General features: G+C 44.2%; 1 protein-coding gene and 1 long non-coding RNA gene across 4 annotated transcripts in view; both read left to right on the forward strand.

Annotated features, from left to right (window-relative positions):
* Positions 1-13,769, forward strand: part of LOC132539849 (uncharacterized) — a 325,383-nt gene that overhangs the window by 204,399 nt on the left and 107,215 nt on the right. The gene's annotated exons all lie outside the window — the stretch shown is intronic.
* AVL9 (AVL9 cell migration associated) overlaps positions 1-13,769 on the forward strand; it is a 51,426-nt gene that overhangs the window by 23,277 nt on the left and 14,380 nt on the right. For 2 of the 3 annotated variants that reach the window (XM_060195825.1, XM_060195826.1), the window contains exons 7-11: positions 2,455-2,495; positions 4,144-4,182; positions 6,445-6,514; positions 8,717-9,255; positions 12,928-13,062. In XM_060195825.1, coding sequence (XP_060051808.1) covers positions 2,455-2,495; positions 4,144-4,182; positions 6,445-6,514; positions 8,717-9,255; positions 12,928-13,062 — 824 coding nt within the window. The remainder of the gene's footprint in view (positions 1-2,454; positions 2,496-4,143; positions 4,183-6,444; positions 6,515-8,716; positions 9,256-12,927; positions 13,063-13,769) is intronic. The other variant, XM_060195827.1, reaches the window with a different exon arrangement.

A 13,769-nucleotide genomic window follows, 5' to 3' on the forward strand; every position in this document is an offset into this window, starting at 1 on the left:
CCCCTCTCTGTCTTCCCCTCCTCTCTCCATTTCTCTCTGTCCTATCCAACAACGAAGACAACAACAACAATAACTACAACAGTAAACAAGGGCAACAAAAGGGAATAAATAAATACTTTAAAAAAGAAAAGGGGAGTCGGGCGGTAGCACAACAGTTAAGCGCACGTGGTGCAAAGCACAAGGACCGGCGTAAAGATCCCGATTCAAGCCCCCGGCTCCCCACCTGCAGGGGAGTTGCTTCACAGGCGGTGAAGCAGGTCTGCAGGTGTCTTTCTCTCCCTCTCTCTGTCTTCCCCTCCTCTCTCCATTTCTCTCTGTCCTATCCAACAATGACGACATCAACAACAACAATAAAAAACAACAAGGGCAACAAAAGGGAAAATAAATAAGTAAAATAAAAAGAAAAGAAAAGTTGGAATGCTTGTAAGATTTCATGGCCAGATTACATTTCTACATGGAATCCAAATTCTTCAGTATCAATTACTGCTATTTTAAATACTTTCTACAGAAGAATTATCACAGTGTTCTTGTGCCAATATTTGCAATGATTGTACAGGGTGGATTTCATCTTTTCAGAATAATAGATTTTTCAATACATGATTGTTGTATCTTGACAACCCAGCATATCCATTGCTGTCAGTAAATGTCCTTTCCATGATTCTAAATCACTTTGGGGGGCTGGGTGATGGCGCGCTGGGTTAAGCGCACACAGTGTGAAGCACAGGGACCCACACAAGGATCCCAATTCGAGGCCCCAGCTCCCCACCTGCAGAGAGGTCACCTCACAAATGGTGAAGCAGGTCTGCACGTGTCTGTCTTTCTCTCCCCCGTCTCCCCCTCCTCTCTCAGTTTCTCTGTCCTGTCCAACAACTGCAGAAACAACAATAGGAGAAGCTGGCTGCTAAGAGCAGTGGATTCCTAGTGCAGGCACTGAGCCCCAGCGATAACCCTGGAGGAGGAAAAAAGTACTTTGAGCAGATAGTGAATGATTTATGCTCACCAATTCCTCTTTCACGTGAAATAGACTATTGTGATGGTTCGTTTTCACAGTCTTGTGTGTAATGTAGGCCGGCTATAGCACTATTCGGAGGCTGTATCTTTCTCTGAATTGCTTTCTTCTGTATTACAGAGGCTATCCAGAAAAGATTGTGATTCCAAAATAATATCACAGAACGATAGTGACCAAAATCATGTTTAATGATTGATTGCCGTTAGCATGTACACTTCAGTTTTTTAACTTTTTTTTTTTAAGATTTTATTTACTTACTAATGAGAAAGATAGGGAGAGAGAGAGAACCAGACGTCACCCTGGTACAATACTGCCTGCGGGGTATTGAACTGGGGACCTCATGTTGAGCGTCCACTGCTGTAGCCACTGCACCACCTCCTGGACCAGGAGTATACACTTCATACTTCCCACATCATATTAGCTGTGTTGCTAGAGCTGCAGTATTCCCAACCGTCACCACATGTGACTTTGCATGTAGATTAAAATTATACAAACTTGGGGAGTCGGGCGGTAGCGCAGCAGGGTAAGCGCATGCACGTGGCGCAAAGCGCAAGGACCAGTGTAAGGATCCTGGTTCGAGCCCCCAGCTCTCCACCTGCAGGGGAGTCACTTCACAGGCGGTGAAACAGGTCTGCAGGTGTCTGTCTCTCTCTCCCCTTCTGTCTTCCCCTCCTCTCTCCATTTCTCTCTGTCCTATCCAACAACAACATCAATAACAATAATAACTACAACAGTAAAACAAGGGCAGCAAAAGGGAATAAATAAATATAAAAAAATTAAAATATATTAATACAAATTTGAAGGTTAGTGTATCAGTTACACTTGTCACATTTCAGGTACTCACTGAATTGGCTCTTGTGGCTACTGTATTGGTGAACAGAGACTCAGAACATTTTCATAGTTGCAGAAATATCTATTGGGTTATGCCTTTTTTATTAGTAGTAGCAATATGCTAAATTCTGAGTATATAAGCAATTACTGCATAATTATTTTAAGATGTGTATATCCCTACCATTATTTAAAAAAAATTTTTTTTAAGATTTTATTTCCTTATTCATGAGAAAGATAGGAGAGAGAGCCAGACATCACTCTGGTACATGTGGAGCCAGGGATTGAACTCAGGACCTCATGCTTGAGAGTCCACTGCTTTATCCACTGTGCCACTTTCTGGACCACCATTATTTTAAATTCTTTTTTTTTTAAAGATTAAAAAGTTTTTTTTAAGATTTTATTTATTTATTAATGAGAAAGGTAGCAGGAGAGAAAGAACCAGGCATCACTCTGGTACATGTGCTGCCAGGGACTGAACTGGGAGCTCCTGCTTGAGGGTTCACTGCTTTATCCACTGTGCCACCTCCCGAACCACTATTTTAAATTCTTTAAGGAAAGAAAAGTTCACAAAAACTATAGATTGCAGTCACAGATTAATTTGCTCTTGTTTGTAGGTTTATCTCCTCGGGATCTAGTGCTTCATTTTCGACACAAGGTATGTCACTTTTAATGTGTGATGTATAAATTTTTGTCTGCTGATTAATTAGGCAAACTCTATATGCTATATAGTTTGATTCAGAATGTGGCATAATCATATTTTAGTTCGACGACAACTCTCATAACAATGCAGGTTGAAAATATTGATAGTTCTTGAATGAGAGAAATTTCTAAAAGTATGCAAATACTATATGATTATTCTGTAAAGGATAATAGGCTTTTTCTGTTGTTTCTGTAATTTCAGATGGCACAAACTTGGTACAGAAAGAGACCTGTCTTGATGCTGCCTGAAAGTGAACTATTTTCTAATAAAATATCAGTACCTTTGGGCCTTTATGATTATTTTTTTAATATTGATTTTATCTATTCCCTTTTGTTGCTCTTGTTTTATTGTTGTAGCTGTTGTTGTTGTTATTGATGTCATTGCTGTTGGATAGGACAGAGAGAAATGGAGAGAGGAGGGGAAAACAGAAGGGGAGAGAAAGACAGACACCTGCAGACCTGCTTCACCGCCTGTGAAGTGACTCCCCTGCAGGTGGGGAGCTGGGGGCTCGAACCAGCATCTTTAGCTGGTCCATTAACACTTTGCGCCACCTGCGCTTAACCCGCTATCCTACTGCCCGACTCCCTGGGCCTTTATTATTACAGCATATATTGACAAGGATATAACACAGACTGACATTTAGCTAAATATCCTAGACATCCAGTAATAAATGACTAAATTTCTGCCTTTTTTAAAAAAAGATTTTATTTATTTACTCATGAAGAATGATAAGGAGAAAGAGAAAGAGAGAGAACCAGACATCACTCTGGCACGTGTGCTGCCAGGGATTGAATTCGGGACCTCACACTTGAGAATCCAATGCCTTAGCCACTGAGCCACCTCCCGGACCACATTGTTTCTGCCTTTTAAGGAGCTGGCAAATAGCTCAAGCAAAAATGCTATGAATCCTTCAAAAAAAAAAAGTTTTTTAAAAGATCTAAGTGGTTCTCAGATTTTTTCTTCCCCGTTTTGTTCGATGGGACAGAGAGAAGTTGAGAGGGGAGGGGAAGATAAGGAGAGAGAAAGAAAGATTCTGGGAATCAGGCAGTAGCGCAGCGGGATAAGCGCACGTGGTGCAAAGCACAAGGACCAGCATAAGGATCCTGGTTTGAGCCCCCGGCTCCCCACCTGCAGGGGAGTCACTTCACAAGTGGTGAAGCAGGTCTGCAGGTGTCTTTCTCTCCCTCTATCTCCATTTCTCTCTGTCCTATCCAACAATGACAACATTAATAATAACTACAACAATAAAACAAGAGCAACAAAAGGGAATAAATATTTTTTTAAAAAAAGATTAATTCTCACATTTTTTAAAGGACACAAGTAATAATTATATTTTAATCTATTTTCCTTTTTTAATGAAAGAGAGTCTGAGGCATTGAACTATCACAGGTGATACGGTCAAGCCAAGGGCCTCTTACATGCAAGCCATACATATGCTTTACCCTCTGAACCACCTCCATATCCCATAATTTTCCGTGTAATGTTTAAAGCATTATGACTATTTAATATTATTGACTTAGTGGTATATGGTTGCATTTGAGAAGGGTCAGAGGCAATAATTAATATTAGCTTGCGTTTAATATAACATGTTATCTTTTTGCAGGTCTTAATTCTGTTTAAGCTAATTCTTCTTGAAAAAAAGGTGAGATCTCAAGGGGTAAAATATTTAACATTAATGGAGCTTTCTTAGGCACTACATCAAACCTAGTGACCAAGTATAAAACAAAACTTCTTGCTTTGTCAAATCGCAGTTAACTGCTGCACATTTTTTTGTCCAGTACCAGTGAATCCTGCGTTCAGATAGTCTTGCTGGAGACAGTTCTGAGCACAGGCACTGGGACGCCCGCCTCTGACTGACTGAAATAGTAAGGAAATGTATTGGTTCCCTTTGTGCTCAGGATTGGGTAACCGGGTGGTTCAACGATAGCCAAGTACCTTCATCCAGAGCACAGTTTCCGTTGCATGTAGGGTCGTTGCATATTGGACTGTGTGCTTTCCAGTCATAACTGAGAAACCCTTCCCAAACTGGTTTTAACCAGAGAGCGAGCGAGAGCGAGCAGAGCACTGCATCATATGAAACCCTGGACACCCAGCACAGAACTTTACGTGTGCAGGGAATACGCACTTTAGCCACTGAGCCACCGCCAGGCCCCAAATCCTTTGCTGAGGACTCTTCCCTTTAGTTGAATGGCCTGTGATGAGTGCGTGTACCCTGAACCAATTACTGTCGACCCTCCCCTTTAGTTGAATGGCCTGTGATGAGTGCGTGTACCCTGAACCAATTACTGTCGACCCTCCCCTTTAGTTGAATGGCCTGTGATGAGTGCGTGTACCCTGAACCAATTACTGTCGACCCTCCCCTTTAGTTGAATGGCCTGTGATGAGTGCGTGTACCCTGAACCAATTACTGTCGACCCTCCCCTTTAGTTGAATGGCCTGTGATGAGTGCGTGTACCCTGAACCAATTACTGTTGACCACCAAGTGCTTCTGTTGTCAGCTTAGACTTGGCTTCCAGGCCATTCTCATCCATTGGGGGTGGGGTTGCCATGATTTTAGACCAAAGAGTTAGAACAGGGATTTAGTTTTCTTTTCTCTCTCTCTCTCTCTCCACCTCTCTCTCTCCACCTCAACAACACTCTCTCTCTCCACCTCAACAACACTCTCTCTCTCCACCTCAACAACACTCTCTCTCTCCACCTCAACAACACTCTCTCCACCTCAACAACACTCTCTCCCTCTCTCTCTCCCCCTGTCTCTCTCTTTCAGAGCACTACTCAACTCTGGCTTGTGGATTGGGTCTTTGGAGCCTTGGGCATGAGAGTCTCTTTGCATAACCATTATGCTGTCTACCCCTTCCGTAGAGCAGGGATTTTTTTAGACCAAGGGTTTACTTCCTACTTTTGAAGATAAAATTATTTATGGCTGCTTTTACTTGGCAGCAACAGAAGTGGCCCGCTACAATAGAGACTGTATAACCTGCCAAGGAGAAGTAATTATCTTGCCCTTCATAGGGAAAAGTCACTGGATTCAGTACTGAGCAGTCTCTTTAGGATTAAGTGGAATCATGCAGCATTGGCCTTCTCATAGCCAGCTTATTTCACTTAGCATAACTAACGTTCTAGCTTTGTCCATGCTATAGCATGTGTCAGGATTTCCTTCCTTCCTAAGACTGAGTGCTGTTCCATACTTTGTTTATTCATCTTTTCATGGGCACTTGGTATGGTGATCCCTTAACCATAGGTTTCTGATTCCATTTCTTTTTTATTTGTATACAGAACTTATATTCCTAGACCATATAGTATTTTTTTTACCAGCTCTGTCTTAATGGAGATTGATCCTAGGACATTTGGTGCCTCAAGCTTTAAAGTCTTTTTGCATGATCATTATGCTATCTCCCCAGCCCAGTAGTTCTGTTCTTAATGTTCTTGAGGGACCACTACATCCTACGTTTCTTTTTTTATATTAATGTGAGAGAGAGAGAGAAGGAAAGAGAAAACCAGAGCGTCACTGACACACGCAGTGCTATGGGATTGAACTGAGGACTTCATGCTTTTAAGTCCAAAGTTCAGTGATGGGACGGACATCACTGAGGCCCATGACTATTATTGATGGTGTGAGTATCATTTGATTAAGGTGGTAGTTGCCACATTACTTGTTCTTCCCTTTGAAATTAACAGGTAACCTGTTAGTAGGGTGACAGATTTACAGCTACCTGAATATCCTGCTGCTCAACCTTTTTGTGATAGTGGCAGTTTCTGCTGGTGATCTCCTGGTTCTGTGGTTACTTACCAGCTGTTCCCCTAGTAAGGAAGAGCCTTGCTGTACTTCCCGCCCCTTCCTGTGTGTGTGTATCATTACGTACTCACGGATTTCCTGATGCCGTTTCCATTGCTTCCATATCAGGTTCTCTTCTATATTTCTCCAGTGAATAAGTTGGTGGGTGCCCTGATGACTGTGTTATCCCTTTTTCCAGGTAAGAGGGCAGCACGAGCGTGGTGCAGACACCTGTCATGGGGAAATAAGACCGCCTCATCAGCCATTATTTCTTCTAATAAAGTGGTTTAAAAATAAAATGGGAGGGGCAGCGAAACTGTATGCTGCTTTGCTCTGCGTGTGACTCACGGTCCAGCTTCACCACCACACTGAAGAGGCTTTGGCTGGTCTGGGAGGTGGCGCAGTGGGTGGAGTGCTGGACTCTTCAAGCGTGACGTCCTGAGTACGGTCTCTAGCAGCACATGTACCAGGGTGATGTCTGGTTCTCTCTCTCTCTCTCTTTAAAACATTTTATTTTTAAAAGTTTTTATTTATTAATGATAGGAGAAGAGAAAGAACCAGACATCACTCTGGTACATGTGCTACCAAGGATTGAACTCTGGACCTCATGCTTGAGAGTTCAATGCCTAATCCATTGTACCATCTCCTGGACCACTTATCTGGTTCTTTATCCTCCTATCTCTCTCATTAATAAATACTTTATTTTTTTTTAAATATTTTGTGGTTTGGGAGGTGGCTCAGTAGATAAGGCATTGGATTCTCAAGTGTGAGGTCCTGAGTTCAGTCCCTGGTAGCACACATACCAGAATGATGTCTGGTTCTTTTTTTTTTTCTCTCCAATCTTTCTCATTAATAAATAAAATCTAAAAAAAAAAAAAAAAAAAACCAGCTTTGGTGCTGTGGTCTCTTAACACTCTACTACTCTGCCCCTATCTAGAAATAAATAGATAAAAATAAAGTTAGGGCAACAAGGGCAACAAAAGGGAATAAATAAATAAAATAAATATTTTTAAAAAAAAGTTAAAAAAAATTAAAAAATAAAGTTAGGGAAGCTAGCAGTACTTTCTTTCATTTAACTAGTACTAACAACAGTGTTCAAGGGTAAATTTTTTTTTTTTTTTTTTTTTTTGCCGCCAGGGTTATTGCTGGGCTCAGTGCCTGCACCACGAATCCACTGCTCCTGGAGACCATTTTTTCCCCTTTTGTTGCCCTTGTTATTTTATCATTGTTGTGGTTATTATTATTGTTGTTTTTGCTGTCGTTGGCTAGGACAGAGAGAAATGGAGAGAGGAGGGGAAGACAGAGGGGGAGAGAAAGACAGACACCTGCAGACCTGCTTCACCGCCTGTGAAGCGACTCCCCTGCAGGTGGGGAGCCGGGGGCTCGAACCAGGATCCTTACTCCAGTCCTTGCGCTTTGCGCCGCCTGCTGCACTATCTCCCTACTCCTAAGGGTAAACTTTTGTGATTGGCATTTCTGTTTTAATAGGACACTTTCCTTTTGGCATCTTATTTCTCTTTTAAAATCAAAACGTGGGCCAGGGAAAAAGCTGACTTGGACAGTGAGCTGCTTCGCTGCGTGAGCAGCCCAGGCTCGGCCCAGGCCCCTATTGCACTAGAGGGAGTTTCAGTGCTGTGGTTCTTTAACTCTCTCTGCCTTCTCGTTATCTAAAACGATGTCAATCCTTTTTTCTTATGGTTATTAAAATTAAATTAAAAAACGTGCAAGGTTTTATTCTGTTTGTCTGACCTCCGCCACCACCCCCAGGATTATCACTGAGGTTTGAACGCCTGCTCACAACTTGCCATTCCTGGTGGCCTTTTTTTTTTCATGGAGCCAGAAAGAAAGAGAGACAGACAGCTGAAACCCTGCTCCACCACCCAGAAAGCTCCCCTCCAGCTTTGTAGGAGGGACTTGAAACTGGGTCCTCATGCGCCCGGCCCTGATGAAGCGAATGCTGTTTATTTTACCAGAGCACACTCAGCTCTGGCTTATAGTGGTGCTGGGGATTGAACCAGGACCCTCAGAGCCTCTGGCATCAACGTCTTCTGTGTAACCATGATGCATTTTTTAATAGGGGAATTTTGTGATGTAGAATAAGATATAAAACTTATTTTTCAGGGCCAGCTGGTGGCGCACCGTATTGAGTGCACATTACAATGCGTAATGACCCAGGTTCGAGCCCCTGGTCTCTACCTGAACAGGGAAACCTTTGTGAGGGGTGAAGCAGGGCTGGAGGTGTCTCTCTTTCTCTCTCCCTCTCTATCTCCCCCTTCCCTCTCAATTTCCGACTATCTAGCCAATTAATGAATAAAGATTAAAAAGAAAAACTCTCTAAAAAAAACCCTTACTTTTCTTCTACCTTACTAGACAAACTGTCTTTCAATATTGTTTGTTTTAGGCATGATAGAACATGGTCTCAGTGACTGTTCTCAATACAAACCCCGGAAAAGTATGTCTGAAGACCCTGGGCTTCAAGAAAGTAACCCCCCTGCCATTGATTTTGTGTCCGTATCTGCTCCTGACATGCCAGATACCAACTCGGGCACTGTCAGCAAAATGGTGACAGGAAACCGTGGAGGGCATGCCGCCTTCAAGACTGAGGAGCCTTTGTTCCAAGAAGAAGATGCCAGCAGCCAAGGACAGGAGCCCAATGGCAGCAATCAGTATTTGAAACCTCCTTCTCACCCATCTCCAGAATCTTCAGAAAGTGACTGGGAGACCTTGGATCCTAGTGTCCTAGAGGACCCCACCTGGAAAGAAAGAGATCAGATGGAGTCAGAAAAAACAAACTCGTTTCCCAAGAACTCAGTACCCTCAGTCAGTCCTCCGATTACCGTACAGCCTCAGGCTAACACAGGCCACGTGGTCCTGATCCCAGGGCTCATTTCTGGCTTGGAAGAGGACCGGTATGGCATGCCCCTGGCTATCTTCACAAAGGTGAACTGACGTTTTATTTCTGCCTCCAGGGTTATCGCTGGGGCTTGGTGCCTACACTACAAATCCACTGCTCCTGGAGGCTGTTTTCCCCCTTTTGTTGCCCCTGGTGTTTTTTCCATTGTTGTGGTTATCATTGCTGTTGTGGATAGGACAGAGAGAAATGGAGAGGGGCGGGGGAATCTGCAGACCTGCTTGACTGCTTACGAAGCGACTCCCCTGCAGGTGGGGAGCTGAGGGCTCAAACCAGGATCCTTATGCTGGTCCTTGTGCTTCGCTCCATCTGCGCTTAACCCACTGCACTACCGCTCAACCCCCAACTTTTAAGTTTTATGGCCTTCTGGAATTGAGACCCTTAAAGAACCTGATAAAATCCTTTGAGAGGGAGTCGGGTGGTAGCGCAGTGGGTTGAGCGAACGTAGCGCAAAGACCAGCATAAAGATCCCTGGTTCAAGCCCCCGGCTCCCCACCTGCAGGGAGGTCGCTTCACAGGTGGTGAAGCAGGTCTGAAAGTGTCTCTCTTTCTCTCCCTCTCTGTCTTCCCTTTCTCTCTCTCTCCAAACGGTTAATTAAAGGGAAAATAAATAAATAAAAATTCTTTTGAGAATTTAATTTTGTTGAATACATTTTCAGGTGAAGACAGTTTTCCTTAGTAACAAGATAGTGATGTGACCATAGCCAGAGCTGAATAGTGCTCTGGTAAAAATAAAATTAAAAATATATTAGAAAGAAAGAAGGAAGAGGGGCAGGTGGTGGCGCACCTGGTTAAGCGCACATGCCATAGTGCTCAAGGACCCAGGTTCGAGTCCCTGGTCCCCACCTGCAGGGGGAAAGCTTCACGAGTGGTGAAGCAGGACTGCAGGTATCTCCCTCTCTATCACCCACTTCCCTCTCAATTTCTGGCTGTCTCTATCCTATAAATATACAAAGATAATAAAAAAATTTTAAAAGACAGGCAGTAGCGCAGTGGGTTAAGCGCACGTGGCGCAAAGCACAAGGACAGGGGTAAGGATCCCAGTTTGAGCCTCAGGCTCCCCACCTGCAGGGGAGTCGCTTCACAGGTGATGAAACAGGTTTGCAGGTGTTTTTCTCTCCCCCTCTCTGTCTTCCCTCCCCTCTCCATTTCTCTCTGTCCTATCCAACAATGACGACATCAGTAACAACAACAACAGTAACTACAACAATAAAACAAGGGCAACAAAAGGGAAAATAAATAAATATTAAAAAAAAAAAAAAGAAGATAGTGATGTGTCGCGAGTGCTGTGGTACCTGTGATCCTCACATACATAGGCTGTGGTCTGCTGTAAGGAAATTCACTCGGGTTTGCTTAGGAATTGAATAGGAAAATGCCACAATTCCAAAAGCTCTGGTTATATAAGAAAAAAAATGCTTTGGGGCTGGGTAGTGGCACACCTGATTGAGTACACACACTACAGTGCACAAGGGCCCGGGTTCAAGTCCCCACTTCCCACTGATGAAGGAAGCAGTGTTACAGGTATTTCCCTTTCTTACCTCCCCTGCCCTCTCACTTTCTCTTCCTCTGTCCAAAATAAATGAAATACTAATGAGAAAAAAAGCTAGGTGGTTAACTCCCAACTCTCATCTCAGAGGAGCAGTGTGTGTTCGGGTTAACTTGCTCTAAAATAACTGTTTTTACTCTTATGCACAAACCACTCATAGTGTATATGTAACTCTTTTAAAAAAAATTTTTTTTAATTCCCACCAGGCTTATTCCTGGGGCTTGCTGCTATCACTCGAACCCACCACTCCCGGCAACCATTTTTTCCTTTATTGGATAGGACAGAGAGAGGTTGAGAGAGGGAAGGGGAAGAAGACATGTCTGCAGACCCGGCTAACACCTCGTGAAGCTTCTCCCTGCAGTCAGGGAGCAGGGGCTGGAGCCTGACGCCATGTGCTCAATCAGGGTGCACTGCCACCCAGCCCCTGTGTTTGTGATTGATTTGTTTTTGTTCTCAATTTATTCAGTGGGACAGAGAGAAATTGAGAGGGAGAGAAAGAGAGACACCTGCTGACCCACTTCACCACTCGTGACCTTGCTGCACCAGGGCTCTCACCTGGATCCTCGTGCCTAGTATACTATGTGCACTCTACCGGGTGCGCCACTGCCCAGCACCTTCAGACTGAGCCTTTGAGCCAGGACCTCTTACCCAAGGGCAACACTGCTTTAGTGTCAGGAACACATTAAGTTCATGAAAGCTGTTTTATGGGGGGGGGGGGGGGGGGGCGCTTTGCATCCTGTTCAGCAATAAAAACCATTGTTACTTGTGAACTGTGTCTCGGACTCGAAGGGAAAGAGGAATCCCATTCATTCTTTACTCAGCAGTCATGTCTTGCCTTCCTTCCTATGCGCCAGGCACCCTAGCAGGCTCTGAGTTGTCGCCACCAGCAGCTTTCAGGTGACAGTAAACGCTGGGAACACGTTGCCAGCGGTCAGAGCCAACTATTGTTTTCTTCTGTGTGACATTAGACACAAAGGAAAGTGTAACATTGCAGAGGAAGAATTAAAGGCAGTATTGAAATAGACATCTACTTCTGCCACTGTACTCCTCAGCTCGTTACAAATAAGTTCTTGCCCCGATTCAGTATGACTGAGTGGTTCGTGGGATGCTGTTCATAGTATAGCTGGTTATCTTGCTTAAACCAGGATTTAAGGACCTGGGGAGAGAAGTCAGGATGCTCAAACTAATGGGTAGAGTCGGCACACCAGACTTGCATGACAAGGAGCCCTAAGGTCCCGACGCGTTCCCCAACATCGCCATACGTCAGAGCTCAACAGTGCTCCGGTGTCTGTCTGTCTGTCTGTCGGTCTCTCCCCTTCTTGCCCTCTCTCACCTCCTCATGAAAAATCTTTAGTTGAAATAGATGTATTAAAAAAAAGAGAGGGGGGTCGGGCGGTGGCGCAGAGGGTTAAGTGCATGTGGCGCAAAGCACAGGGACCGGAGTAAGGATCCCGGTTCGAGCCCCCGGCTCCCCACCTGCAGGGGAGTCGCTTCACAGGCGGTGAAGCAGGTCTGCAGGTGTCTGTCTTTCTCTCCCCTTCTCTGTCTTCCCCTCCTCTCTCCATTTCTCTCTGTCCTATCCAACAACGAATTGTGTCAACAAGGGCAATAATAATAACCACAACGAAGCTACAACAAGGGCAACAAAAGGTGGGGAAAAAAATGGCCTCCAGGAGCAGTGGATTCATGGTGCAGGCACCGAGCCCAGCAATAACCCTGGAGGAGGAAAAAAAAAAAAAAGTAGGTTGAGGTGATAGGATATGGTTTATGCAAGAAGACTTTAATGCCTGAGGCTCCAGAGGCCCCAGGTTCAATCTCCAGTACACTGGAAGCTAGAGCTTAGCACTGGTCTGATAAAACAAAAAAGCCACCAAGTGGTCGAGGAAGACAGCAGTCCCGTTAGACCAGCTCTAAAGGTTTGATCATCCATGGGGTGACTTGCAGTGAAGCGGACTTGGTGCAGCTAAGCCCTGACATTTCCCTGGAGTGGTATTTCAGTAGTGAATCTAAGTGGTGTTAAGGAAGGCAGAGGTAGGAGACGGCAGTCTCTTCCTTCAACATCTGACTCCTCAGGGATTTCTTACGTGGAGCCTTTCTCCTTGGGGTGGTAGCTGTGTCCTCCCTCTAACCTTTGTGCCCCTGTTGGAACCCACAGGGCTACCTGTGTCTGCCTTACATGGCGCTGCAGCAGCATCACCTTCTCTCCGATGTCACTGTCCGAGGATTTGTTGCTGGAGCCACTAACGTCCTTTTTCGACAACAGAAACACCTCAGCGATGCCATCGTGGAAGTAGGTTTACATGTCAACCAGTGTGTGTCCTTGACACAGCTGACCCTGGTTTTCTTTGTCGACCTCTGCTCTGAGGGAATAGTAATAATACTAGCAATGGAAATGACAGTATAGGTTGCTTCCTGTATACGAGGTATTCTGAACACCACAGGTCTGTTATCTGACCTGATACCCACAGTGTGTCCTGTGAGATAGCTGTTGTTACTGTCTCCTTTTTTTTAATCATTCAGGATTTCATTCCAAGCAGTGTGGTCCTACTACAATTAAAATATTTCTGTTGGGCAGGGGTAGAGAACCATAATGGTTATGCAAAGAGACTCATGCCTGAGGCATCAAAGGTCCCAGGTTCAAGCCCCTGCACCACCATAAACCGGAGCTGAGCAGGGTTTTAAAAAAATACACATATATATTATTTATATACTTTATTTTATTTTATTATTTGTTTTAACCAGAACCCTGTCCAGCTCTGGCTTATGGTAGTGCAGGGGATTGAACCTGTGACTTTGGAGCTTCAGGCATGAGAGTCTCTTTGCATAACCATTGTGCTGTCTACCCCCACCCTTATTTATATACTGCTAGCCACTGTGTATTCTCCTCATATCAAGGGGGAGTAAACCAGGAATACTTATTTGATTGAGCTTATGACTTTGTAATAAGTTGTTCAGTTTTATAATAGAAGTAACTTTTTAAATATTTATTTACTAATT

The sequence above is a fragment of the Erinaceus europaeus genome, chromosome 8 (genome assembly GCF_950295315.1).
Source record: "Erinaceus europaeus chromosome 8, mEriEur2.1, whole genome shotgun sequence".
NCBI lineage: Eukaryota > Metazoa > Chordata > Mammalia > Eulipotyphla > Erinaceidae > Erinaceus > Erinaceus europaeus.